The sequence below is a fragment of the Cololabis saira genome, chromosome 23, assembly GCF_033807715.1.
Source record: "Cololabis saira isolate AMF1-May2022 chromosome 23, fColSai1.1, whole genome shotgun sequence".
Taxonomy (NCBI): Eukaryota; Metazoa; Chordata; class Actinopteri; order Beloniformes; family Belonidae; genus Cololabis; species Cololabis saira.
This window is the reverse complement of record NC_084609.1, coordinates 12,607,315-12,632,906: the sequence shown is the minus strand read 5'-3', so window position 1 is coordinate 12,632,906 and position 25,592 is coordinate 12,607,315. Positions and strand designations below refer to the sequence as shown.

General features: G+C 40.8%; 1 protein-coding gene across 7 annotated transcripts in view; it reads right to left on the bottom strand.

The window, feature by feature from the left end:
- syt1a (synaptotagmin Ia) overlaps positions 1–25,592 on the bottom strand; it is a 214,542-nt gene that overhangs the window by 13,753 nt on the left and 175,197 nt on the right. For 6 of the 7 annotated variants that reach the window (XM_061714258.1, XM_061714257.1, XM_061714259.1 and 3 more), the window contains 4 exons: positions 24,502–24,627; positions 17,546–17,713; positions 15,544–15,711; positions 10,974–11,091 (listed from right to left, as the gene is read on the bottom strand). In XM_061714258.1, coding sequence (XP_061570242.1) covers positions 10,974–11,091; positions 15,544–15,711; positions 17,546–17,713; positions 24,502–24,627 — 580 coding nt within the window. The remainder of the gene's footprint in view (positions 1–10,973; positions 11,092–15,543; positions 15,712–17,545; positions 17,714–24,501; positions 24,628–25,592) is intronic. The other variant, XM_061714261.1, reaches the window with a different exon arrangement.

The following is a 25,592-nucleotide window of genomic DNA, read 5'->3' as shown; positions in this document are numbered from 1 at the left end:
AACAAGAAACAAAGCCAGCGGATAGTCATCTGGTCTACTCAAACGACTGACTACACACCATCCAGCGATACGGGGGTTGTGCAAAAGTGAAAAAAGTGTTTCTGTTACACTTTTGCACTAAACTGAACTCCCGGCACATCTGAAAAGCCACCTCATAAAAGCATAAAAATGATTTTTTTTCCACTGCTTTTCTTTGTGATATTCAGGTTTTGTGTAATTCTAGAGGCAATGCAATCTCACTTCATGAGCAGAGAGGAACTGCAGAGCTGGGTTACGGTTCACAACGTGTAAAAACATGCCGTTTGATCCATTCAGAGAAAAATAATACTTGAAAGGCTTCAGCCCAGGTGAGTGGCGTTACACAACATCAGTGTGTTTACATCAGACCCTTCTCAAGAGCCTCATTGTCATCTGCCTGAACGCAATAGCCAAGTGGCGTCCAAGTGGGCCGCCTCGTCCGTCCTCGTCCGCTCTCCACCCATCACGCAGAGTGTGTGTCTGAAAACTGCAAACTCCCCACTGCTTTCATTTATCCTCCTGATTTGTTTATGTCCTTCAAACTGTAATCAAAGCCAAGAATGGAGAGATGAGTCGGTTTCTTATTTTCAAGTCTGGAAACAGGGACCAGTCACCTTTTCAAATGTGAGGAAGACACCATGTTGTTTGGCTTTAATCACCCCCGAAAAAAAGGGACTTGACAGTTAATTTGCACATTCACTGAGAGCCTAATGAGTCTCAACCAGTGCAGGAGAAGAATGTAACAAGGTCCCTTTCAGTTCTCAAAGGCACACGGAGGGGGTCAAAAAGATAAGAGGATTCAATAATGAGCATAACCCATAGAATATGTATTATTCCTGTCCGCTCTTATTCTTCCTCATTGCACACTGCACAGATGTGAGAAATAACTTAGTCTATTTCAGTCTTCAGGTTTTACATATAAGGAGATGAAAAGAATTATGAAAATCTGGTGAATACAACTGCGGATGAACAACATGACTGATTCAACCGTGGTGTTATGTATTTAACCTAAGTACAGCATCACTGCTTCCACATGAAATGGATGTCTGGGTCTCTGAAAGGCAAGTTTAGTTATAAAGCACAATTCAAGAACAAGTTGCTTTACAGAGACATTAAAACATCATAACATGATAAAAAATAAAAAGCGTGATTTAAAATTTAAACAAACAGAAAGAAAGAAAAAAGAACAATAGATAAAAAGAGTGGGGAGATCTGGAGTTTTATTCAAATACACCTGAGAACAGGTGAGTCTTCCACCTGGACTTAAATAAACTGAGTGTGCAGCTTCAGCTGATCTGAATCTTTCTGGGAGTTTGTTCCAGATAAGTGAAGCATAAAAGCTGAATGCAGCTTCTCCATGTCTGGTTCTGACTCTGGGAACTGATAAAACACATGGGGTGATGGTAGGCTGATTTTGTTATTGCCTTGATGTGTTTTTCCAAATGTAGGTCCGAGTCCATCACTACACCCAGATTTGTGGCCTGGTGAGTAGTTTTTAGGTGTTTAAATCAAAGCTCTGTGGTGACCTGGAATCACTTCTCTTTGGATCCAAAGATGATTACCTCAGTTTTGTTTTTGTTTAACTGGAGATATGCCCCTACAGGCAATCTTTGTTCTAACAGGTGCTATATAAGTAACACAGGATCAAAGAGGAAAGACATCAATAATTAGTGGTGGGGAAAAAAAAAAAATCGATATTGCAATATATTGTTGCGCTTTCTGTTGCAATAAATAATCGATAAACTGACGGCAAATATCGTTATTTTAACACACATAATGGATTTACGCGGTTGTCACCGCACTATTGTTCATGCACTTATTCGGCTCAAAAGTTTGATATGGGCCAAAGTAGACGAAATTAAATAGAAAACATATTAGTTTTTGTTTATTTATTTATAAATGCACTTTCTTTGTACATTGTATAAAGTTTCCATTTCAGTCACATATATCGTGATATATCGATGAAATTTCTTACAATATATCGAATATCGTAGATATCGTGATGTTATCGTTATCGTGGGCCACATATCGCCACAGTATTGAATTGTGAGTTACCCGTATCGTCCCACCCCTATCAATAATGGTGTTAGAGAAGCACCTGTTGCTGTTATTAGTCTGTTAAGGGTTAGAAGGTCGTTTTCAAATTACCATATTGACCCCAATATAAGACAAGTTTGAATATACCTGAAAAAGTTCATCAGAGTCCAGAATTTAAACGACTAAACTGATACGAATACAGGGGGTTGTAATGCCAGCAACCTGAATTTGCCCCTCACAAGTGAAGCTTTAAACACGTCATAGCAGCATCAGGGGATTTGAGCGATGCAAAACAATAAAAGAATAAAAATTAAGGTGATTAAGGAACCAACTTAAAGAAGTGTAGATGCTTTATAATATATGATGGTGATGAGCGCTGCAATGTTGTCAAACTAGCAGTGAAGAGCTATGGTGACACACAATACAGTGAAAAAAAGAAAAGAAAAACCGCCCACTTCAGTGTTTGAGCATGTGATTGAAAAAAGAAATGAAGGGCTGACCGTCCCTTGAGCCATTACTCAGTTGAAAGCCTTGGAAACAGAGCTGAAGAGTGTATAACCGGCCTTGGGGGGTGCAGATAAATGTTGACGGACTGCGCTGGCGGTGCGGGACAAGTCCCATCAGTGGCAGATCTAAGATGTTTCTAAGAACGGGGCCTCAAGGACCCACATTTCTCACGAAAGGGACGAGCATCTGTCCAACGGCCTTGCACACAATCACGCTTTTGCTAAAGTACAAATATATAATTCACCAGTCACGCTGGTGAGATGAAAACGTCATCTACAAAAACCCAGCTGAGGCAGTAAAACCAATTTGACTGTGCATGTGAAAATGCTTTGTAACACACAGAGACGGTCTCACCAAGTGGTTGTGGACCTGGAGAGAAGCTGCTGTGTTTCATTACTACCATTAACTTAAGGAAAAGAAAACACACCAGGATAAAAAAAAACAAGAAAAAAGTCTTAACTAAGATGAGAAAAGACTTTTTTTCCCTCCAAAACAAGCATCTTGAAAAGGCCAAAGTCACGTCAACATAATGTTTTGAATACATCGGTCTACAGTGAGAAAGACTATTCAAAAGTAAAGCATTCAGGACATTTTCCAGCCTTTGCAGGAGTAGATTTCCCAGCATCTTCAAGATCAGATTCTGCAGTGCTCAGAGACACGTAAAAAACACCTCCATCTGGGACTCTACTGGGGGTAGTAAGGATGTGATGTAATTATTTGTACTGGTGGCTGTCGGCAGTTCTGGTCCCTCATGTAAAGACACCTCAATAACCCATGATGCTTTTTGATCTCAATCATAAACATTTGACAAATAATAGGCTGTAAATAATAAAAGACACTTTGTGCTATTCATCTCTCGCTGTTTCAGAAAGACAAACAGGAACCCCCGCGATAATCTGAGACATGCAGTCACTCGCCTGAGGCTAACAATATCACTTCCTAACTACTGAGCCCCAGAGCTCTGCATCAGCAGGAGAAAGTAGCAGGACTCCCCATCAGATCTTATAATTAGCTGATGAAACATAACTCACTTGAATAGTCGGGATTTATCTCTGGATGCCATATGCACAAAGTCTTCATAAAGCTTTGATCGTTCTGATGTTTTTGGGCTGTGCTGAAAAATATCTGATTTTTGTTGGAAGATTGTAAGAGTTCTAGCAAAAGCAAATGCTGAACGAGCTCAGCTGCGTTAATCTTTTATCCAATTTAGGGAGATAAGAACCCTGCTGCAGACTGGTGGACTCGACCTGCGGAGCTGACATGAAAATGGAGGGAAAATGGCATAAATGCAGTCAGAGGGAGAAAAGCAGAAGAACAAATAAATGACAGAGAGTGAAAAGGTAACAGACTCCTAATGGAGTGGGTGTGCATTATTGCTTTCCCACTGAGAGGGGCTGAAGTGCTGGGACGAGGAAAAACAGACAAAGGATGGCTACGTGCATGAGTTCTCACTTTTTGTGGGAAATAAATCCGAGCAGAAGTATCTCAACACGGAGCTTATCCAACCTCAACTTCTGAATTTGAAACAGCAATATAGACCCTTTATAAACATTAATTTAATTTGTCAATCAAATGAATTTGACAAATTCTATGAGGCAAATACTTCTACATGTTAGGTTGGGTAAAGTCTTATTTTATTGTTAGTTAGTAGTTAGTACAGGTCACTAGCAGTGGGTCAGCTCCTGTAGTGGCTTCTTAAATATGACCAAGTGCCAAACATCTTAACTTCTGCACAGTCATGCGAAACTATGATTCCTCCTAGCCTGACTGCTAGAGGTTGGCTCCAAAACCGAGTCCATCTCCATTGACCTTCATGTTAAAATGCTCAACTTTAGAGCAGAAATAAACATATTTACAGCCTGGTTCTAAAAAACATTTTTCTCTCAGTCCTTTGATTTCACACCCATGACAATGATTGACGGCCAGCTTAGCCAATGGCTGCCCGTTATCACTTCCTCATCTGTAATCGTCATACTATTGCATTTAGCGAAGCAACCACCAGTATGTACAAACTAATTAGGGCCCGAGCACTTACAGTGCCAAGGCCCTATTGTATCTGTAGAAATTCTTTTTTTTTTTTCCTCGTTTTTCTTCCGACAAAAGGAGGGCCTTTTTTTCCCCCTAAACGTGCCCCAAAAGTCACCAAATTTTGCACGCAAGCCAGGCCTGGCGAAAAATGTGATATGTAATGGTTTGCATTAATGGGCGTGGCCTAATGGCTCAACAGCGCCCCCCAGAAAACTTTGTGCCTCAAGCTCCACAATACGGTTTGACGTACATGCACGAAAATCGGTACACACCTGTATCATGTCGTAACTTAAAGAAAAGTCTCGTGGCGCCATGGCCAAAACCGAACAGGAAGTCGGCCATTTTGAATTAATCGTGTAATTTTGGCCATGAGTGCGAGTGAGTCCGTTCATCGCTGCTTGTTTTTGTTGTGCCGTTGAGTCAACATGATAAACGGTATCCCGATGTAAACATCTGACAGCAGCTCTGCAGATATATTGGCGGGGTTTGGCTGAAGGGGCTGGGAGATAACTTTGATCGACATATGGTGGGTGTGTTTCCACTGGCGTCCGAAGCAACATTGCTGTGACGAAAAATGGGTTTCAGAAACCAATGGGTCTCGTGACTCAATGGTTCATCCATTGTTTTATACAGTCTATGAATACGACCAATCAGCAACGGGCACTCAGGCAGTGGAGCCTTAAAGAGACAGGAGCTAAAAAAAAGGGGGCAGTTTTATATAAAAGATAAAGACAGGGGCTGCATAAAGTGCTTTTTAAAATATTTTAAATCAATACAAACCACTTCAGTTACGCATCAAAGTATATAAAAATTTAAAAAGGACATTTATTCTATTTTAAGGTGCATAAAATACAATTTCAAACGTCTCAGACAAACAAAGCAATGAATGCTTAAATTTTAACGTAGCAAAGTAAAAGTAAACGTTTAACTGCAGCCCTCCCTCCGCTTCAGTAGTACTATATATCAAAGTTTCGTAATCTTTTTTCATTAAAAAAACCCACATTACCAATTACGTAGCATAAAAAGGTTAATTTAATGGAACTCTACAGGTCGCTGTAAAAAATATCAGTGTAAGATGACAGTGCAGCTGCACCCAGTGAGAGACAGTTGCTCTCTAACGGTTTGGCTCTCTGAATTAAGTCACATAGTGAGAGAGCACCTCACCGTAGGGCTGTTCGATTAATCGATTTTAAATCGTAATCGCGATTATGTAATTAGAACGATGTTAAAACGTGAAAATCGTAAAATCGATTTTTCACTTTTTTTTTTTTTTTTACCTTGTCTGCACACATATTAATGATTGATACCATATTAATGATTGATGGAAATACCTCTCAATTGCCGCATCGGAGAGGGGGTTTACTGTAGGAAGGGGCGTTGTAACATGCCACCGGGCATCCCTCAAGCCAGATGCGCTAGACCGGCTCGTGTTCCTTGCAAAAAACTTGCAAATGTGAATAGCAAATGTAATGACTGACATCACACACGTCTACCTCCTTCATGGGTTGCATTATTATTTAGCATGCAAAGACCCAGTTTAGTTTGATTAGAAAATGTCTTGTTTTATTTAATAGGAAATATAACTTACTGTATGTTTGCAAGTGCTGATTTGCTGATTTTTTATTATTTTATTATATTTTTTTAAAACTTTTTTTCAACTTATTTTACAGAGTTTTGCACTTTATTCATTCATTTTTGGTTTAATAAGAGCAAAGTTTGCACTTAAAGCCCAATGGGGCAAATGTTCAATAAAAAAACAGCATATTTGAAATCATTTCTTTGCCTTTTGTCAATTCACAAAATAATCGTAATCGTAATCGAAAATCGGATTTTGAGAGAAAAAAATCGAGATTTTATTTTTGGGCAAAATCGAACAGCCCTACCTCACCGTGGATGTACTAACCATACAACAGGTGATGTATCACAGTCGACGCCTCAGAATATCATATCCTGGTTAGCAGACGACAGACTGAGTTAGACACGGTGAGCTTGTTAGTCAGACATGCAGATGCAGAAGTCGGTAGCTCTCTAAAATGCTCCTACATTTTAAGTTTCCTCTTTCCCCAGCCTTCTTTTAATTGCTCCTCATTATAAGAAGCATAAATGCATGAAAATGTGTAAAGCTGTAGCACAAGTATTTTGATTAAGTGTTGCAGACCCTCAAACCATCTTCGCACCTCCCATCAGACGGGGAAAGCAGTCAGACCTGACGTTGCTGTGAGCAAAACAATCGACCCAGAAATGAAAGGACGGGAGGAGGGACTTCAGTTTAGTGAGCTTTCACCTGAGGCCGTCCGTCTGCCCAGACCCTTCTGGTTAATGTTCAGCTGCAGGAGAAATGAAAGGATGGGATGGGACTGGTAGTGTGATGTTTTTGATGTTTGTTGCTTGTTCATTCCTCCAGGTATTCTGTCAGATATCATGAACCTGACAGATTAACTGGAGGGTATTTACTTAAAGCAGGTGACATTAAACAGGCTTCAGGGATGTTTAACATAAATTCCAGGAGGGTGTAAAAACCCCAGCGGAGGACACATCCTGAACCATCCCGGGAGAAACAACATTTTCATTGTACTCTGTTGAATCATATTTCCCTCCTCCTCTTACCAACGTACTTCCAGCTGATAAAAATAACTGTGCTGCTTTTGTTCAAGTGCTTTTGTCTTCGCAACTCTCATTTGAGTTTGACCTTTGTTTTTTCGTGGGCGACATAAATGGAGCTACTCTGGGCTACGTCTACATTTTACTAGTACAGTTCTCACGATGAATACAAGAAGTCTTGAATACAAAAACATACTGATCCAGTCCTCTCATTTGTTTTTTTCCCTGCTTTTTGCTTTGAAAGAGTAATGTCAAGAATGGTCCATGTAAACTGCTTTGTTTTGGAGGGAGGATGATCCATGGTCATGATTAGCCGTCTACTTATTGATTGAATCAAGGTTTCAACATTCATTGCAAATTGTACCCGTACCAGAAAAACACAACACAACAGCTGAATGTCATTAACAAGATAAGCGTTTCTGATGCTGGAAAAAGGAAACACCTGTGACGCCACGTCCCTGCGATCCAGATGCGCTTATCTTTCCAGCCAGCAGATGAGAGCTTGGCATTATTGAGTTTTGGGAGGCTCGCCGAGCCTCATATCCGGTCCATTTTACCGTCTCATCCCAGATGGATGTAATCTCTCCCATTTTATGGCTGAATGGCAGCCCTTGTGATGCAACAGAGCTTCCACACATATTTGCCGAGCACAGCGGCTCGTCTACGCTATCTTCAGGGTTACTCATCTGAGTCCTGGATCCTGGCCACAGTTTTATGAGAGGATGCACTGTCAGTGGTCCATACTTCTCCCTCAGGAAGCAAAACGCAGGTTTCTGGATAAGCAAGGAAGCTCTGAGCCAAATCCACTGCAGTTAAGTAGAGCTACTAAAGCTGTCTAATTCAAAAGGGGTTACTGTTATTTCCTACTGTGATTAATTGCCAGCTGTGACGGTTTTGGATTATTTTGGTGAGTAGAGCTACTGTACTAATTTTCTACGTAGATACAAAAACATGACACAAAAATTAGCTTCTTTGTCCTCATATATTTCCATGTTCATCGAGTGTGACCACAGCGGATGCTGGCAGAAGTTAGGGCCAAATGAACACCAATAGAGCAGGGTTAAATATAGCCCGGCTGTCAGCGTAGCCATCCTCCCGTCATTTAGGATTTGCCATGGTGGGTGCACCCAGGGGTGACTGTCGGTTTAGTTTTACACACTCAGTTCAATGGTGAATCAGAGATTCCACACAAACACAAACACGTCCAGTGCATCTCTCCTGTGAGGTCCAGGCCCATTTAAACCGCCTCCATTAAGTCTGATGACAGTTCGGTGAAATTGCGTTGCTGTTATGCTTGCACAATGAGAGCTTGAATCGCCTGAAAGCTCTAAAATATCCCTGCAATTCATCTGCTCATTGTCTACAGCAGCGAAATGTAGTGAAGCAAAAATGTGACACTCCCTAATCACTTTTTAATTTCTTTTATATCCTCTTAATGAAGCCTTACGGCCGCTGCTGTCTGACTGTGGCGAGAGCAGCCAGAGGAGGAAGATGTATAACCCCTCCAGCCGAGAGGTCTGACGCTGAGATACACCCTCAGGTCAGGACGGAGCAGTTTTATTGCTGCCAACACAGAGGCAGCATGCTTTGATAACCTTTCCTGATGTCTTCAGAGGTACAAAAAGCATGAGAAAACCACTTTCAACCTCTTTAAGTCTGGATGCCCTTTTACTCAGACACTCTCAGACAGTTAGTCTTTGTGTTCAGCACACCTTTGAGTCCCCTCTGACGAGCGGTTTTCAAAGATACAGTGCAGTAGCTTGAAATACTGTTGAACACAACATTGCATACAGACAATGAGATAGTTTTTGCTCGATTGCGCAAAATAAAAATACACCTCTTTTGGAGGTTGAAGCACCTGTTGACTGAGATAACTTTGGCTGCTGATTTATATCTGAAGTATTATAACTCATCATCATAGTCTCTTTGGGACCCCGCCCTCAAAAACAAATAAAAAACACACACAAAAGACCCTGGAGTTTGACAATTCTTTGAAACCAAACCGCCTGAACCTCAACATAATAGCCATCTATTGTAATGATAAATTGTGGAGCCGGCTGAAGTGGAGAGAGGAGTAACTCGGCTGCAGTGACGCCGGGATTATTTTAAGACGACAGCTAAAGAACATAGTGTCTTGTGCATCACAACAGCAGCATTTTATGTCAAGCGGTAAAAGTTGACCGTACTTTTAAAACTATCGCCAAAAATGCAGTTTTCGTGGGAACACAGCATGAGGGAAGATGCGGGGGTTGTTTCATGAGGAGCAAATCAAAAGAATTATTTCTGATTATACATTGGTTAATGATAATTCCCACATCTTCCTCTCTCAGCTATAATTAGGCACGGTAAACAGGATGACAATAGAGGAGAAGGCTGATCCAAGGCCATCAATTAGCTGTCCTCCTCTTTAAGCTCTGGCTGTGCACGGAGCCTAATTATTGTTATTATTTTATCCATCTGACACGCATTTAAGTCCATTTTCACTGACGAGAATCAAAACCTAAACTGCAATTTATTGCATACTCTATTTGTAATTACAGACATCTAATGTGCTTTTACTATGTGGCCATAATTCACCCAGAAACAGAGCGACGGATGAAACATACTCTGATTAAACGTAGCATGCTGTGTGCAGCGAGACCTGAGAGGGAGACCTGGCATTCAAAGCAAACACATTCACACACTTGTTTTTTTTTTTTTAACTGACTGGTGGATGGAGGTGACGGGTGAAATCGCTGACAACTTCACAATGCAAATGGGAACAGGTGAGAGCTCATGCCAGTATCATAAAATGGCAGCAGAGGAGGTTTTCTTTTTCAGCCAAATGGCTGCTCAAAGTGGTGTCATAGATGAAAGGGAGCGCTGAGCTTTTAATGTGCACCGTGCTAGTGTACGGCACGTTGTTTGGGCTTATATGGAGAGGCCGGCCTGTCAAGCAGAAGGCAAGTGGACCCAGGTGTGCGGTAATTGCAGCAGAAAGAATCGAGCTGGGAGGGGGGGGGGGGTTACAGTGACGAATTTAAAATGAAACCACAGAAGAAAGTCAGAGGAGATCAGAAGAGGAAAGAAGACAGCTTATTGTCTGAATCCGTGTTCTCAGACGTGCTCATGTAGGGATCTATACGTGCAAATGTCTGACAGCCGACAAGATCAAAACCTAGATACATGTCAGGGAAGAGCAGACATCATTATCTTCTGCATGTTACATTTGATTAATTCATCTTCGTACCACTGATACGTGAATGTAATTTCCTGTTTCGTTGGATTTTGCTTTTGTGCAATTTCATCTGTAATTTCCCCCAAATTGTAGTATTAGTACCATTTCCTCATTAGTGAACACAAATAACCTAATTAGTTTTCACTAACTGGATAATTTGCAACTTTAGTAGCAAATTATTATTATTTTCTTCTTCTATTTTTTCCCTTTGAGATTAAAAAAAAGAACTGTAAAAGTTTGAGACACATGAGATCTTGAGAAAGTGTTTTTCAGTCACAATAAAGCAGAAAAAACATTTAATTCCTTTCTCAACATATCCTCATTAGTAGTCCAATCTATGTTTCCCCAAAACACAGAAATCTGAAGATTTGCACGGCTCTTGAAAGGAAAGTTCAGGTAATCACGACTCGTCGTGTGTTTGTGTAGTTGAGACAAAAAGGGAAGAAACAGCAGGTGTTGTGTGGGAGAAGCAGAGTGAGTGCTGCAGTGCATGTATAATTACAGACAAAGGACCTGTCAGAGGAAAAGTCAGTGGGTGGACATTAACACTATTTCAACTCCTCACCTGACAAGCCACCCACATCCATTTTCTTCAGGTTTTTGGCTTCAAGAATGACCACGGTCAGCTTGCCGGCAGTTGGAACGTATCGCAGGGAAAAGCAGATATCGCCCAGCTTCTCTTGCTGTTGGAGAGGCAGACACGTTGCAGAGGTGAGAAAAAGTTTTCACAACAACCGCTGAATCTAAATTCACCGGCTCGCATGCTTAAAGGAAGATGCTCACCGGGAGATTACAGAGAAATGGTTCGACACAACCAAGCGGGAAGCTCCAGCTTCCCTTATCAACGTGGAAGACACGTTTGTTTGGTTCAGCTCTTCACACGATGAAATTATTTTAATGTTCAGAGTTGCATGTAACAGTTTGCTCAGAAAAACACAAGTGTGATGCATGAAAGTTAAATATGCCAAACACTAATTTATTAATTTGGCACCAAGTTTCAATCAGGATGCTAAAATATTCAAAAATGAAGAATACATTTATCTGACATCACCTCAAGTAGTTATATCTTTATGGATTACAGCATGAAGTAAGGTCAGGAACATATATACTGCACAACATACGTACACCGGAATAAAGATAAATAATTAATAACTGACTACACAAAAAATTATGCACGTTCAAGAGAGTCCAAACATCAAGTCACACTGTTATTAAGATGAGATGATCCAGACGTCTCCTTTCCAGTTGTATAAAAGTAAAAAGGTTGCAGAGAAACCTGTAAAAATGCCTTTTATGATAATCAGAAAACATACCAATACAGTAGGAGGCTGAATGCAGTGTCTTTAATCACACTGCATCTCTGAATACTTTGAATAGTCTACAATTGACTTGTCCCTCGATTCAGTTTAAATACTTCTGAATCAGCCTCTACCTTTTTGTCACTCGCTACTTTGCTGAGAAAGTGCTGCAATCACTTCATCCGTTCGCACAAATCAGCATCACAGCGCAGCCTCATTATGAGTCACTGAGGAGAATGAGTTTCGCACCCTGGTTTTATCCCTCGCTGAAATGAGGAGCGGACACAGTCCACGGCTGCCTCTCGGGTCACTCTTGCTGCCGGCGCAGCCGTTTTGAGGAGCGGTTGGAAAACCGGACCTGATTATTGACCTTTGACCTTCTGAGTTATTCATAAAGTTCTGGTTTTTACAGAAACTGAACCCAAACCTTTCATTTACCTTCATTTATCTTCTATCCCGACTTACAGCACCTTGAATTAGGGCGGGCGATATATCGAGATTTTAATATATATCGATATATTTTCAAACGCGATATGGTACGAGACAATATCGTTTATATCGATATAGCTTTTTTTTATGATTTTGATATAGCTTATTTTGTGACAAATTGACTTGAATGTTTTATTTGAGATTTGCACAAATGTTTTGTTATTTGCACAACTGTCAACCTCAGTGGAAAAGTCTGCCTGTTACTGTCTACATTGTATTAATTGCAGAGTGTATTTTAATGTAATTGTTATGCAGGAAAGGGATATTTGTTTTATTTTATTCAAGAAGCATTTTTATTCTATATATGCAGGCAGTTTATTTTTATTTCATTTGTTTTACACATTTTGATATTGTGCAGACCTCTGTTAATAAAGGAACCTGTGTGACATTTGGCACGAGGCTTTGTATTAAAACTGACTGTTTTTTTAAGGGTTTGCCTCAGAAAAAATGAAGCTAACAGAGATGCTATAATGCTTTGGGGGAAACCCCAATTATGGCACAGAAAAAATATCGATATATATCGAGTATCGCCATTCAGCTAGAAAATATCGAGATATGACTTGGTCCATATCGCCCAGCCCTACCTCGAATGACAACCTAATAATGTACTTTTAAATAACTCAGATTACTTCTTTGCTGGAGGCTGGTGGATGCAGGTTCAACAGTAAGTGATGACTGTCAAGTGCCGTGACCTTTCATACTTCTTGGGTTGATTATTCAGCAGCAGACGGGCTGATGGCGTCTCAGTGTGGCAGATCAGGGGAACTATGAAGAGGAGCTAAACTAACAGCTACTCTGAACAAAGGTCATGAAGGAGTGAATCAGATCTTGTTCTGTGGAGGGCGGGGCGTGCGGTGGTTACCAGGCTGCTTCTGGGTCCCGGTCGCCCCTTCTTGTTTGTCACCACCGTTGTGCTGCATACGGGTGGCGGTAGCCGGCTCAGCCCTTCCAGTTCTGCTCACGTCGCTTCGGCTTTCTCCCTGGACGGGGTGTGGTAGGTGGGGGGATGAGGTTGTCCCTCGTGGCCCTGTATGTTTGTATATTTCCAAGCTTGTATGTGTATTTATGTGCAGGTGTACGCACTAATACTGCTATTAATATTAGTAGATGAGCTGTAATATTGACATATAGTATATAGTAAACACTGACTGCGTTTACATGCAGTCAATAACCCTTTTAAAACCTGAATATTAGCAATAACCCGGTTTTGCACTGCCATGTAAACACCAATAACCCCTTTGAATAACCTGAATTTGCTCATATTCCGGTTTTTAAAAACCTGAATACTGGGTTACTCCTTTTAAAACCCGAATATTCGGTCATGTAAACGCCTAACGGAATATCCCGATCAAACAGAACATGAATTTGTTTTCTGCGCATGTTCTTTTCGCAAGGAATCCTGGTTTTTTGAGTCCAGGAAGTTCTTCTAAACACGGCGAAACGCAAGACCACGCCACACTTTTGGAGTGAGGAAGAGACTAATCACTTCATAAATGTAATGAAGGATATGAACATTTTGGCATTTGTAGACAGTAGAAAGTACCGGCATGGCGAGATTTACAAGAAAGTGAGCGAAAAGTTGCGCAAAGCAGCATTTGTTTTGAATTTGGATACAGGAAGAAGAAGCGGAAATGACAGGAATTGCGTCATGATATTTTCCACGCGCCGCTGTTTTTATCGGGATATCCTAAATGATTAATTACCATGTATACAGGGATAACCCTGTTTGTTAGATGGAAAATTAATAGATGTTTAGATTTAAACCACATTAAACAGATTTATACACATAAATCTATGTATAGATTAGTATATATGGTAAAATCAGATAATGTAATAAAATGCATTTGCTGGGGACAGCTGGGTTTTATAGGGAACTGCAAATTCTTTAAAACTGATTGATAACCAATCAGTTCAATCATGTCCCTGCATGTTTCACATCTGTGGTTTTAGTCGTTTCTGGCAGAATCAGCGTTTTATCTCTTAATAAAAATATGTTTGATCAATCTGTCAAACACATGGACACATTCCCTGTCACACACACCTACGCACAAAACTAACGACTGCTGCAAGATTAACATGCATATATATTGTCAAAAAGGTTTTTGCTAACTAAGGCACTAACGAGTGATATATATGCAGACACACAAAAACAAACATGAGTGACCCTAAAGATAAATATGAAAGAGCAGTGAATAAATCATATAGATACTGCATAGAGCATCATCGTAATAAACTGCTTTATACAGCATTATAACCAGAATCTCCCATCCTTTCTTTATTCTTACTTGGCAGGTACAAAACAGCAGTCTGTAACGTTTTCATGTATAATCTCGGCAGCAGCAGCAGGTAGGCATGGGCTGCTTCGTGACATTTCACGGCCCTGTCTTATTTTGGGCCTCCACCTCCTCTCAGCAGCTCCCTCTCCCACCTCCTGCGTTTAGCTTAATGGACGAGGAGCACCAGATGTCCAGGTCAAGAAATACAGACGTATTCCAAGCTGTACTACCCATAATTCTTCATTACAAAATCAATTGGGTTAAATTTAAAAATAAAAATAAAAGAGAAAGAGAGAGAGAGAGAGAGAGAGAGATTGTCTGGCTCTGAAAATTAGCTCTTCAGGTGATGCAGACCAATTGATGTCTACACGTGATTTTCAGCTGGTATTTACAAACGGCTGTTGAGGTTAAAACGAAAATACCACAAAGGCGATAACTGTAGCTCAGCTCTGCATCCAATCCCTCTTTAAAGTTCAAAAACATCCAATTTCTACCTCAAAAGCTGACAACATGCATCAAACATCAAATGCAGGACTTCATGAATGCAAAGCTCAGCTCCAGTGATTCAAACCTGCCGTTAAAATTGTCATGTGCAGTGGTGCAACCCCACCTTAGCAAAGCAAAGTGATGCCCTTCGAATAAACAACAACTCCGACTATACAACAGTTATCGTTAACCTTTAGATCAACTCACCGTAATGCTAAAAATAATGTTGGCAACATGTGCTATATGCCGTGACATTTACCATGAAAATTGAATCCCCTGAGCTGCTGCCTGGAAAGTTACACTTCAATTAATTGAAGGAGAAGCGTGGACATATGATTAAATGACATTTCCAGGAAAGATGGATTATATCAGCCGCAGCAGACTGTTTGGGGTTCAATCGCAAATAGTTAACCGTACACAGCGATATGTTGTAAAAAATAAACTTAACATTGAAACAGCAGTGGCTGCTTGTTTGAATGTGTGAACCGGCATGACTTAACTGCTGCTAAATTATTTCAACCCTGTTGTGTAATTTTTGAGCCCACTCGAGGTGCGTCTGTCAGGCTGCGTAAATGTCAGGGCTCACCTCCTCCTTCTCGGCGCTCTGCAGATCCCTCCACTCCTCTGTTATGTGGCTGAAGTCCACCTTGTTCATGGGCACCTTGATGTCGCCGATGGCGTCATGCTTGGAGAAGCGGTCGAAATCGTAGACCGTCATTATCAGCGTCTTCCCACCCAGCTCTACGTACGGGACCTGCAGATGAAAGAGCACCGTTATAAAGGGGAATCCAGGTTCTCTGCCTTCAGAGCTGATTTTGATACATTTTACTACATGAAGGTAGGAAGAAGTTCACGGCTCGACGAGGGTTAAACTAAATCTACATTTATTTGCCACTAACATCCAAGTAAATAAGATCATGTTGTCGGCAGTGGACTTCTTGAAAAGTTAAGCTGTAATTGAGTTTTTCTGGACACACTCATTATTCTGCTTCAGCAGCGCTGTCTGTTAAAGTTAAAGCACACTCGTCTTCTACTCCTCCCACCTCTCCTGCATTTGACAGAATAACAGAACGGACTGAACAGCAAAAGTTAAAAGGGATTTAAACCTAACAAAACAGAGAACCTACAGTCGCAACCTGAAGCAGATCTCAAACAAACTCAGTCAAAATCCCGATACCAAGATAAAACCACTGAAATATCAATGAGAGAAGACAAAATCAAGTCAAAGTAACACTAAATAATCTCTAAAGAGACTGCATAAATGGGTAATTTATTTTTATTAGATCTTTTTTTGTGTGTGTTGAGCTGTCCAGGAAGGTATAAGTGCTTGTCCTTTAGTGAAACCACTCTGGCTTAAAGCTGTGAAGTTGCTGGTTTGGATCATTAAACGTCTGCTTTCTGTCTATTTTGGGACTGATCCTAAACACAAATTATATCGAAAAAGTCAATCTTCTCTTCGTATGACTGCGTTGATGACAGCCACCAGATTTACTTTGCCCCCCTAGTGAGGTGTATCTTGGGATGTGTCTTGGTGGGTCGGGAGGAGTTTCTCTCTTCGTGTAACATGGTGAAAGTATACAAACCATGGAAAGGTTTGATACAATTACCAGAGCCTTATCACTTATTAGAAATGCAGTTAACGTTTATTTAGATTTTATTTATGAGCATCAAACACTCTATGAACATCTACAACTGTTTGTTCATAATTAGAAAAAAACAAAAAAGGCAATGCCACCCAGGGGAGTGTGTGTGTGTGTGTGTATATATATATATATATACATACATGTCTTTTAAGCCTTTTATCTACACCTGCTGACTTTAGTTTGATATGTATTCGTATTTGACACTTTGTTTTGCATCTTTCTCAAAGTTAATTGCATGTCAGGCAGAGTTAGATGTGTTTCAGTGTGTGTGTGTGTGTGTGTATTGTGCTACTGGCAATTTAGTTTCTAAATCAGTCGCTGCCATCTCACCTCTTCTCTCATGCGGCATTGTCTGCTTTCAATCTTGAAACTAAAGACGCTAAAAAGAAATATCCTATTAAAATACAAAGGAACAGAGTGAAGAGGAGAGGACGCTTTGGTGTGTCCTTGACATCATCTCTCTTTTTCTTGACGGTTTCATTCCTGTTTTTTTTTCTCCCAAAATGCATTATGGATTTAGAATCAAGTATTAAAAGAAATACAGACAATAAATCTTTTATTGAGATGGATATCACATCAAATTATGCTTAATGTACACCAAACACCTGCGCTCTCCACTGCCAGGTGAATAACAAAACTTTCCCCACCACTGAGCAGCAGCTATGCATCCATTATGCTGAGGCAACGGCGGGGTGTAGCGCTGCATCTGCCTGTGTTAATCCCAATCACTTCCAGCCCGACTGTGTGTTTGTGCAAGTGTAACTGTGTGTGAGAGGTATTCTGGCAGGAGCTTGTTAAGGTGCCAGCTGGTTGCTGTCGCCGCACCTTCCCTGCGTTCAAGGCTGCATGCAAATCAGATTGTCGGCAGAGGCAAAACATTTCTGGCTACAAAACTGTGCAAATGTCTTGCAGCAGATGAAACTAAACTTTTCAGTCGAGTCGTACCTTGAAGGTGAACTGCTCATTGAAGACGGGGTTGAGGGTCTTCCTGTGGACCTTGGTCTCAAATTTCTTCTTCTTGTCAGGCAGCAGGTAGACCTTTACATACGGGTCGGAAGTGCCCCCCATGTCCATCGCTGGCAGCTCCGCGGCCTGAATAATCCCCACCATGAGCTGAAAAAGTGAGCAACGACACGTCAGAGTCTCCACAATCCACCTATAACTGTCTAACTAATAAGTTCTTTAACATTACTTTAAGACTTAAGAAAACTTTCCTTTAATACCACGACCAATCATTCCTTCATAATGGTGTTGTAAAAACGATTTGGTATCATTGTTCAGGGATGAAGCTCCTGAATTAGACGGTTAAAAAGACAGAACATGACAGCTGCAGGAGAGTTCGGGAGGTCGGGATATGTCACACCAGGAATGAGAGGGCTGCTCCTCCTCGTATAAGGCCGATAATTGATAACCACAATGTGGGACCTGGGTGGCTGATTGGCCTGCCAGTCAGAGCCTCCACTCACAGGCTCTCAGGAGGTCCAGCTAGTCAGTAAATCAGCTTCCTATCAGGCAGCCATCAAGCAGCAATCTGGAAGCAGACCAGGGCACTCAGCCATGGAGCTCCACAGCTGTCAGGAGCTGCAGCACTTCACTGTTTGCAGCTACGAGGGATGATGCAGCAACTGAGCCCCCGGAAGAGAGGAGAGGGGACGTGCAGCTGGTAGCAGACATAAGGCAACCTCCAACATGTAAAGTTTCACTGTGTCACACGTGCCTTTGTGCCACGGAGTGATTGATATGTGGTCATCTTCCTAATCCGTCGCTGCCGTCTCCCGTGTAGTGATTGGCTGGAGAAACTGACCATGAGGGATGAAGCCATGGGAGGCAGCGCCGCTCGCGCTCTCTGCCACACCAACGTCAGCTGAATGTTTGGTACCTTTGTGTTTTGATTTTGGTTCATTGTAAGCTCATTGGGTCATGTTGTCGATTACATTGCTTGGTTATAGTGTTAAGAGAGCAGCGTAGATCTGAGATGGCTGCACTGCAGTCCGTTCTCCATTTTCCTTTTATGGTTTTCTTTATAACAAATTCCTGGAAAGCGTACCGCTTGTCCTGCTTAAATATTACGGGTCCTTTAAAGCCAAAGTTTATTTCAGGGATCGTTCACTGTCCAAAGCTGTGGAATAATTTGGTCCATTCTTTATTTTTCTATATAAAATATAAAGGTAAATGAATCGGTTGAGCCCGGAAGGGTATAAAAAGAATGAACCATTAAGTTACTTGGTTTGTGAGCCTTTCTGCTAATCTGGCTGGATTTCTGCTCGTTTATACGGCAGTTACCTGCACACTAAATGATATCGACAACAAGCTTGATGGCCGGGAACAGACTGAAAACCCTTGTGGAGACGAAAAAGGAAGGTCTTTTTCGTAAGAAGCTTAAAAAGCTTCTTGCTGCAAGAAGAAAACGAGAGCTTTACTCATACTTTGTGTGAATTTTCCTGGATGGCAACAATTTAGGAACTGAGGAGAGATGATATGGTGGCTTTATTTCTGTCAGACGAGTAATCATCCTTTTATTTGTTCATAAATGCTCATCCCTGGTTTACAGTTAAACCGTCCACCTACGTTGTAAAACAACTTAGAGCAGACTGCATGGCACCAGCATCAGTGAGCTGAACGTCAGCGTGCACGTTTGCGTATCTCTCTGTGAGGACCATCAAATAAAAGCCGCACATACAAAGAGCTGAAAGGAAGCAGCACGTCGTAGACTGTAGCTTGTGCTGTATGTCTAGACAATGTAAAACACGCAACAGGGTGATGTTTTTAAGGGTTGTGCACTCATGGGCTGTGGAGGCTGGCCTTTGATAGCCGTTAGCATAAAGACACTGCACTTTGGCTTCCTCTCGTTCTTGTAACTTCCCCACGCGGAAGTGGAAGACCAGTGACGATGTGACTCACCGTTGGAGAATTTTTACACTTGCTGTTTTTTATTAATTTGCTGCATCTCTCTAGATGATTGAAAACTTCCAAAAACATTTGATTTATTAAGAGAAATCTAGTACAAGCTGGTTTAAATAGGTTTTTCATTGGTCGTCTCTCCTTATGTGCCTTTAGTGACAAACCACAACCGTCGTTTAACCACCACCATTAAATTCTCAAGCTAATAATTCAACAACTGGAACAAAAACCTAAATCTGCTAAATTTTTATTAAAACTTATACGCAGATGTAGTGCAATATGATATCTGTGGAAAAAAATTAAATGCATATATATATATATATATATATATATATATATATATGTGTATATATATATATATATATATATATATATATATATATATATATATATATATATATATATATATATATATATATATATATCTCAGTACAGACCAAAAGTTTGGACACACCTTCTCATTCTAACAAATGGGGAAGTGTGTCCAAACTTTGGTCTGACTATATATATTTCTTTTTTTTTCAGTTTTTTAATTTCTATTTTGAAAACAGGTCCGCTGTGCAGCTCTGGCTGGTTTCTTCACCATGGCAACCGTGGCAGAGGTTCATACAGGTGTATTTACACCTGCCTGTCAGGCCTGGGTGACAGATCCAGAGACAACATAAATCTAAAGAATGATTCCTGTGTTTTAGTTGTCAATACATGTTAGTCAGTGATTTAATGTAATCTAGATAATTACAATAAGCAAATGCACATTTATGTGGTTTTTAGACCTCAAATGATGGGAGAGGATGGGGATTTTTTCAGAAGAATAATTTGGTGTAAATAGCAGCTCCTCCCACACAACTCTTCATCGGTTTGACAAAACAAACTCAGCTTGTTTGGCGTTGAGCTTTTTAACCAACAAAGTTACTGTTATTTAAGCTTTGAAAACACATCTTTCTTTGAACACATTAATCCCTAATTTGATTAAAGAGATTATTTCGGCTTTCAAACGTTTATAAATATAATGTTACCTCAAATAAGCTTTAAGACCCTGCACTTGTTTTTTACTCATATGACACAGAGATGACTATCCCCTGGTTATTCACACTAGTAGACTTTTCTTAGAGGATTTTCACTTTTCTGTGCCGTCATCAAGTCACGTTGATGATCCGGGTTCCAGGTTTTGTTCCCCATGTAACATGTAACAAATGATCATTGGATGGTGGATGAGGGTTATCATGAGATTATGCAACATTGATTAAAGGGGACACTAACACACACATTCAAACATCAAACAGGACAGCTACATCATGAGCAGTATGGGAAGCCTTTGATCAACCGCTAACCAGGTTCTGCACAACATTTTCACAGCATTACTGTAAACACGTTGGATCACTTTGACACAAATGCTCTGTCTACTCGTATACATGCAGCTTATCAGGATTACTCACAGCAAAGCAGTTGCATAACTCAGAAGGCATATAAAATCTGAGCAATTATTCCAGCTGTCATTTACCTTCAGCTAAATGGAAGCGGTGCAAACGTTAGTGCTGTGAAGTGGCACTCGGATTTTAAGCATAAACATTTCTGTGAGCCTGCTGTCCCCCTGATTTTCAACCATCCATCCAGCAGCACGGTCCGTGGGAGAAGCTGGGTGTCACGCCGCCTTTGCTGGGAGAGCATTGATGCTTGAAGAAAAATGATGCAGGATGCGGCTAGAAAATAATTCTAACTCTTATTTTCCTTCTTGCTTGTATGAAAGTTTATGAAGTCACATGTTTGCATTAAACACTAAGAAACCTTTTGTTTTGTTTTTCAGAGGCCACCTTTTTCTGAAATTGCACAAATTTAAACAATTTATGGTAATTTTCTCTAAAACGGTTGATGAAAGTTACAATAAGCGACTGGCTCATCTACGGCTGCTGCAATCATTTCATTTCAACGGTGTGTTTTCCTTTCCTACATCGCACCAGGTAATGAACATGGAGCGGAAAATAATGGTATCAATATTATGACGGTTGCTTTCACCTCAATGGAAGAAAAAAACAACTCAACTCAACTAGCTGCATTAATCCATTCCAGGAAAAAGAAACGGATATCAGAGGAAAGAAGGGCTTCAAGCAAAGGAAATCTGTCAACTTCCACTAACTTGTACTGGGAAGATTTGTTCTGAATAACTTAATCAGTTTTTTTATCATCTTTATTGAGAAATCTAAACTTTGCTCTTCTCATCACTCTTGTTAGATGGGGTGTGGACGTAATTTGGCTGATTATCGCCACATCTTTTGAGCATTTAAAACTGCTTTGGAAAGGACTGATTTCTGAAACTGAAGACCTGACAACGGTTTCCAATGCTCTCAGTAAAAGTGACACATCATTTTTAACAAAAACACAACTAGGAAACATTGGCTCTAGAAAAAAGATTGTTGTAACAACCTGGACACGACCAAATTTGTTCCACCCGGTTCCAATAAAATTCCCTTAAATCCTGTGACAGTTTGATGTTTTCAAGTTGTTACCTCCGATCATCCAAAACCCAATGGCAATAGATTTGAAATGATAAGACAAAAAGTAAGCAAATTTAAGCATCTGACTGACCATGAGACCTCAGAGTAACGAGAGCAGCGGTGACCATGTGTTTACACATCAGTGTGTGCTTTTCTGTTTAACTGAGGACGCGGGACGTCTCACAGCAGAGCGCTGCTGGTATTCAACCTCCCTTTTGTTTGACAGTTACGCTTCAGTCCAGTGAGCAGCAACGCTGGCCAGAATGAACACACAGGACGGTGATTCAGCCTTCGGCTAAGTCTTAGAGTAAAGAACTTTGTCCTCATACTTCGCAAGGTTGCGCTGCATCTGCACACAACTACACACACTTATTTTGGAGATGAGCAATAATGAATAGCATCGAGGAGTAAAATGAGTGCTTTTAAATTCACCTTTTCTTAATGAGTTTAAATTCAGCACTTTCTGGCTGGCCACATTGTAATATGCCTGCTCTTGACCTGAAAGGAGGGCAGTGGGGCTGGTAATGATGTTGAGAGCGGCTTTGACACTGTAATTCTCTTCCTGCTGTGCTTAGTTGGCTCTTTGTGCTTCAGTTGATGTGTATTTGCATCGTGCAGCTGCATCGCCGCTCCCTGAACGATTTGGACCTTTCAGAAAACCTTTTTCCTCGTTATTGTATAAACTCTGTGTCATTAGCACCAGAGGCAGCAGTCATCGGTGCTGGTTGAGAGAGAGAAGCAGCGTTTCGACATCAGCTCCTCACATTAATTAAGTATTTTCTCTCTGCCTCTGACTTCGTACACAAGACACTAGTGGGGTAATTTAACAGTATAAAGCCTTCATGAAACCTTTTCAAATTAACACTGACAATTAATTAGTAACATTTACAGTAGAATCACAAAAGAAAACATATTTCATGATATTCAAGTCCCTTTACTATGGGTGCTGAATCTTTCTGAAACTTAACAGTGTTGTTTTGTTCATTAAACGGTAAAGACTTTCACAAAAACTACCTGCTTTCCAAAATAAAGACACTTTACTTATTATTTGTATCTTTATCAACACATACAAGATACAGGACTGTCTCAGAAAATTTGAATATTGTGATAAAGTTCTTTATTTTCTGTAATGCAATTAAAAAAACTAAAATGTCATACATTCTGGATTCATTACAAATCAACTGAAATATTGCAAGCCTTTTATTATTTTAATATTGCTGATTAAGGCTTACAGTTTAAGATTAAGATTCCCAGAATATTCTAATTTTTTGAGATAGGATATGAGTTTTTTTAAGCTGTAAGCCATGATCAGCAATATTAAAATAATAAAAGGCTTGCAATATTTCAGTTGATTTTTAATGAATCTAGAATGTATGACATTTTTGCATTACAGAAAATAAAGGACTTTATCACAATATTCTAATTTTCTGAGACAGTCCTGTATATCTAGTTCTCTCTAAGAGCAACTTTCTTTTTTTTGAAAATGGACATTTCCTACAACATTTAACCAATCACTTGAGAATCTCTATGAAGCCACTTTAGCCACACGTGGCTAAAGGCCTCAGGAGAAAAAACTAAGTGTTGTCTGGACAGCGACTGTAAGGGAGATAAAAGAGGCGCAGATGAACGGTGTCACTTTTACCTGAGTCTCTTGTATCTGAGGTCAGCGTCTTAACACTCGAAAACTATCATTTATTTATAACACTGGGGAACCACAGTGGAGCTCATGACCGCTGTTATCAAGAACCTCATCAAGGCCTGTCACCGCCTCCCACTACAAGACAAATCAACACTTTCAAATGTAATATTGTCCATAAAATAACCCTTTTACTCAAGTCTCTCTCCTCCAAGACAAATAAAGGTCTGGCTGACTGAACATCAATGACATCTGCACTCTGCAGCTTCATCAACACCATCAAACATGAAGGAGGAGCAACTGATTATTGAACAACTACAGGGACTCAAAGTGCAGCATTTGAAGTCTGTTTAAGTGTTGATACAGTATTGCACCACAGTTTCTAATCTCAAGCTGTCAATTCTGGTTATAACAGAGAGTTAGTGAGTTTCCCTGTGTCACGTCTATTATCTGTCGCACAACATCTGGCACAAGGACGCTGATGTACTCCCTCATTCTGCTTTTTAAAACTCAGTCGCTGGAAGAAATACAGCAGATGGATGGATATCTGCAGTGGCTGTATTCAATCAAGTAGAAAGAAACAAATACAGACTAAACTAAATCCCACTGGTTGACTGTATTTTCTTTTACAAGCCTCAGTGGCAAATGCACAAAACTCAACCACCATGATATATCCCTGTGAGATTGCTCTCAAGCTTCAAAGACCAAACTGTGCCTACAGCAGCAGTAATGCAACAATAAGAGAGTGTTGTGCACAACCTGTTTTGGGGTTTAATCTCCACAGAGATGAAATGTTAGACCTCAGAAGCTGGATGTGACTATACTTACGAGAATACGACACAAACTTGGTCATTCGCAGAGCTGATCCTTACCGTATTCTCTGTGAAATTGTAATCCAGGGAGTATTGTAATTTGCCCAGTTTCTCCTCCTCCTTGGGCTCAGGTTCTTTCTCCGTTTCAGTCAGCCCTGTCTCCGCATCCTCCTCATCCTTCAAGGCCTGAAGGAGACACCCACCAAGAGTCAGTGGTGCTGTGTCGCTGGTGCTAGCACCCAGCCAGCCGTTCCCCGCCCAGGTCCTGTCTCTGGACCTAATCCTGTAAAAGCTTCCTCTTGTTTTGTGGTGTAAAAGGGGGGATATGGGGGGGAAGCAAGCACTAAAACACCATAGCAGTTAACATCAGGACATGCTCTGTGATGCACTAAAGCCCTGGGCCCGGTCCCCTGCGGCGCTTTTCTATCAATCTGAGTGGTTTTCTCTAAAAAAAGGGAGGAAAGATCAAATGATGGCGCCAGAAATGAGACCAATGAGCAGGCATTAAAGGAAGAAGGAGGGGAGACAGAGAGACATAGAGAAAGGACAGAAAAAGGCAGAGAAAGATGCTTCGAAAAAAAAACTTATCACAATAAGACAATTCCCTTGATGTTATTTCAGGCAGATCAAGTGTTTGGCAAAAACACAAGTAGGAAGTGTCTGAAGTGGCAGAGAGTGAGAAGTGAAGTTGCCCTTTCACTAGCCTGGTAGGGTAGCAGGTGGCACTGGTGAGGGGGGTGGGGGGCGTGGTGGAGAGGTGAAAGAGTTTCTTATAAGGACAACATGCGATTTGAAGAGGCAAAGACTAGTTCTCAAAGTCATTCATTCAGCATCAAAAGTTGCCTTTCCAACATGTCTCTTTCTGTTGGCATGCAGAGCATTCTCTGTCATACAAAACAGTGCTCTCGCGTGATTCCCCATTCCCAGGTCTGGCTCCAACCCCCAGACGTACAGTCACATCGTCATCATGGCTCTAAAGCTGTACTGTTTCCCCCTACGCCGATGGTAGCTAGAAGCATCATGCCAGCGGTGGGTGGGTTGGTAAGAGGGGTTGTAATGTACATCAGGGCCTGCTTCTATTAGGTTATCAAGTTGCTCATGTAAGCAAAAGACTGAACAACACTGATCGGCTTTCAGAGCTGCCGCTGAGC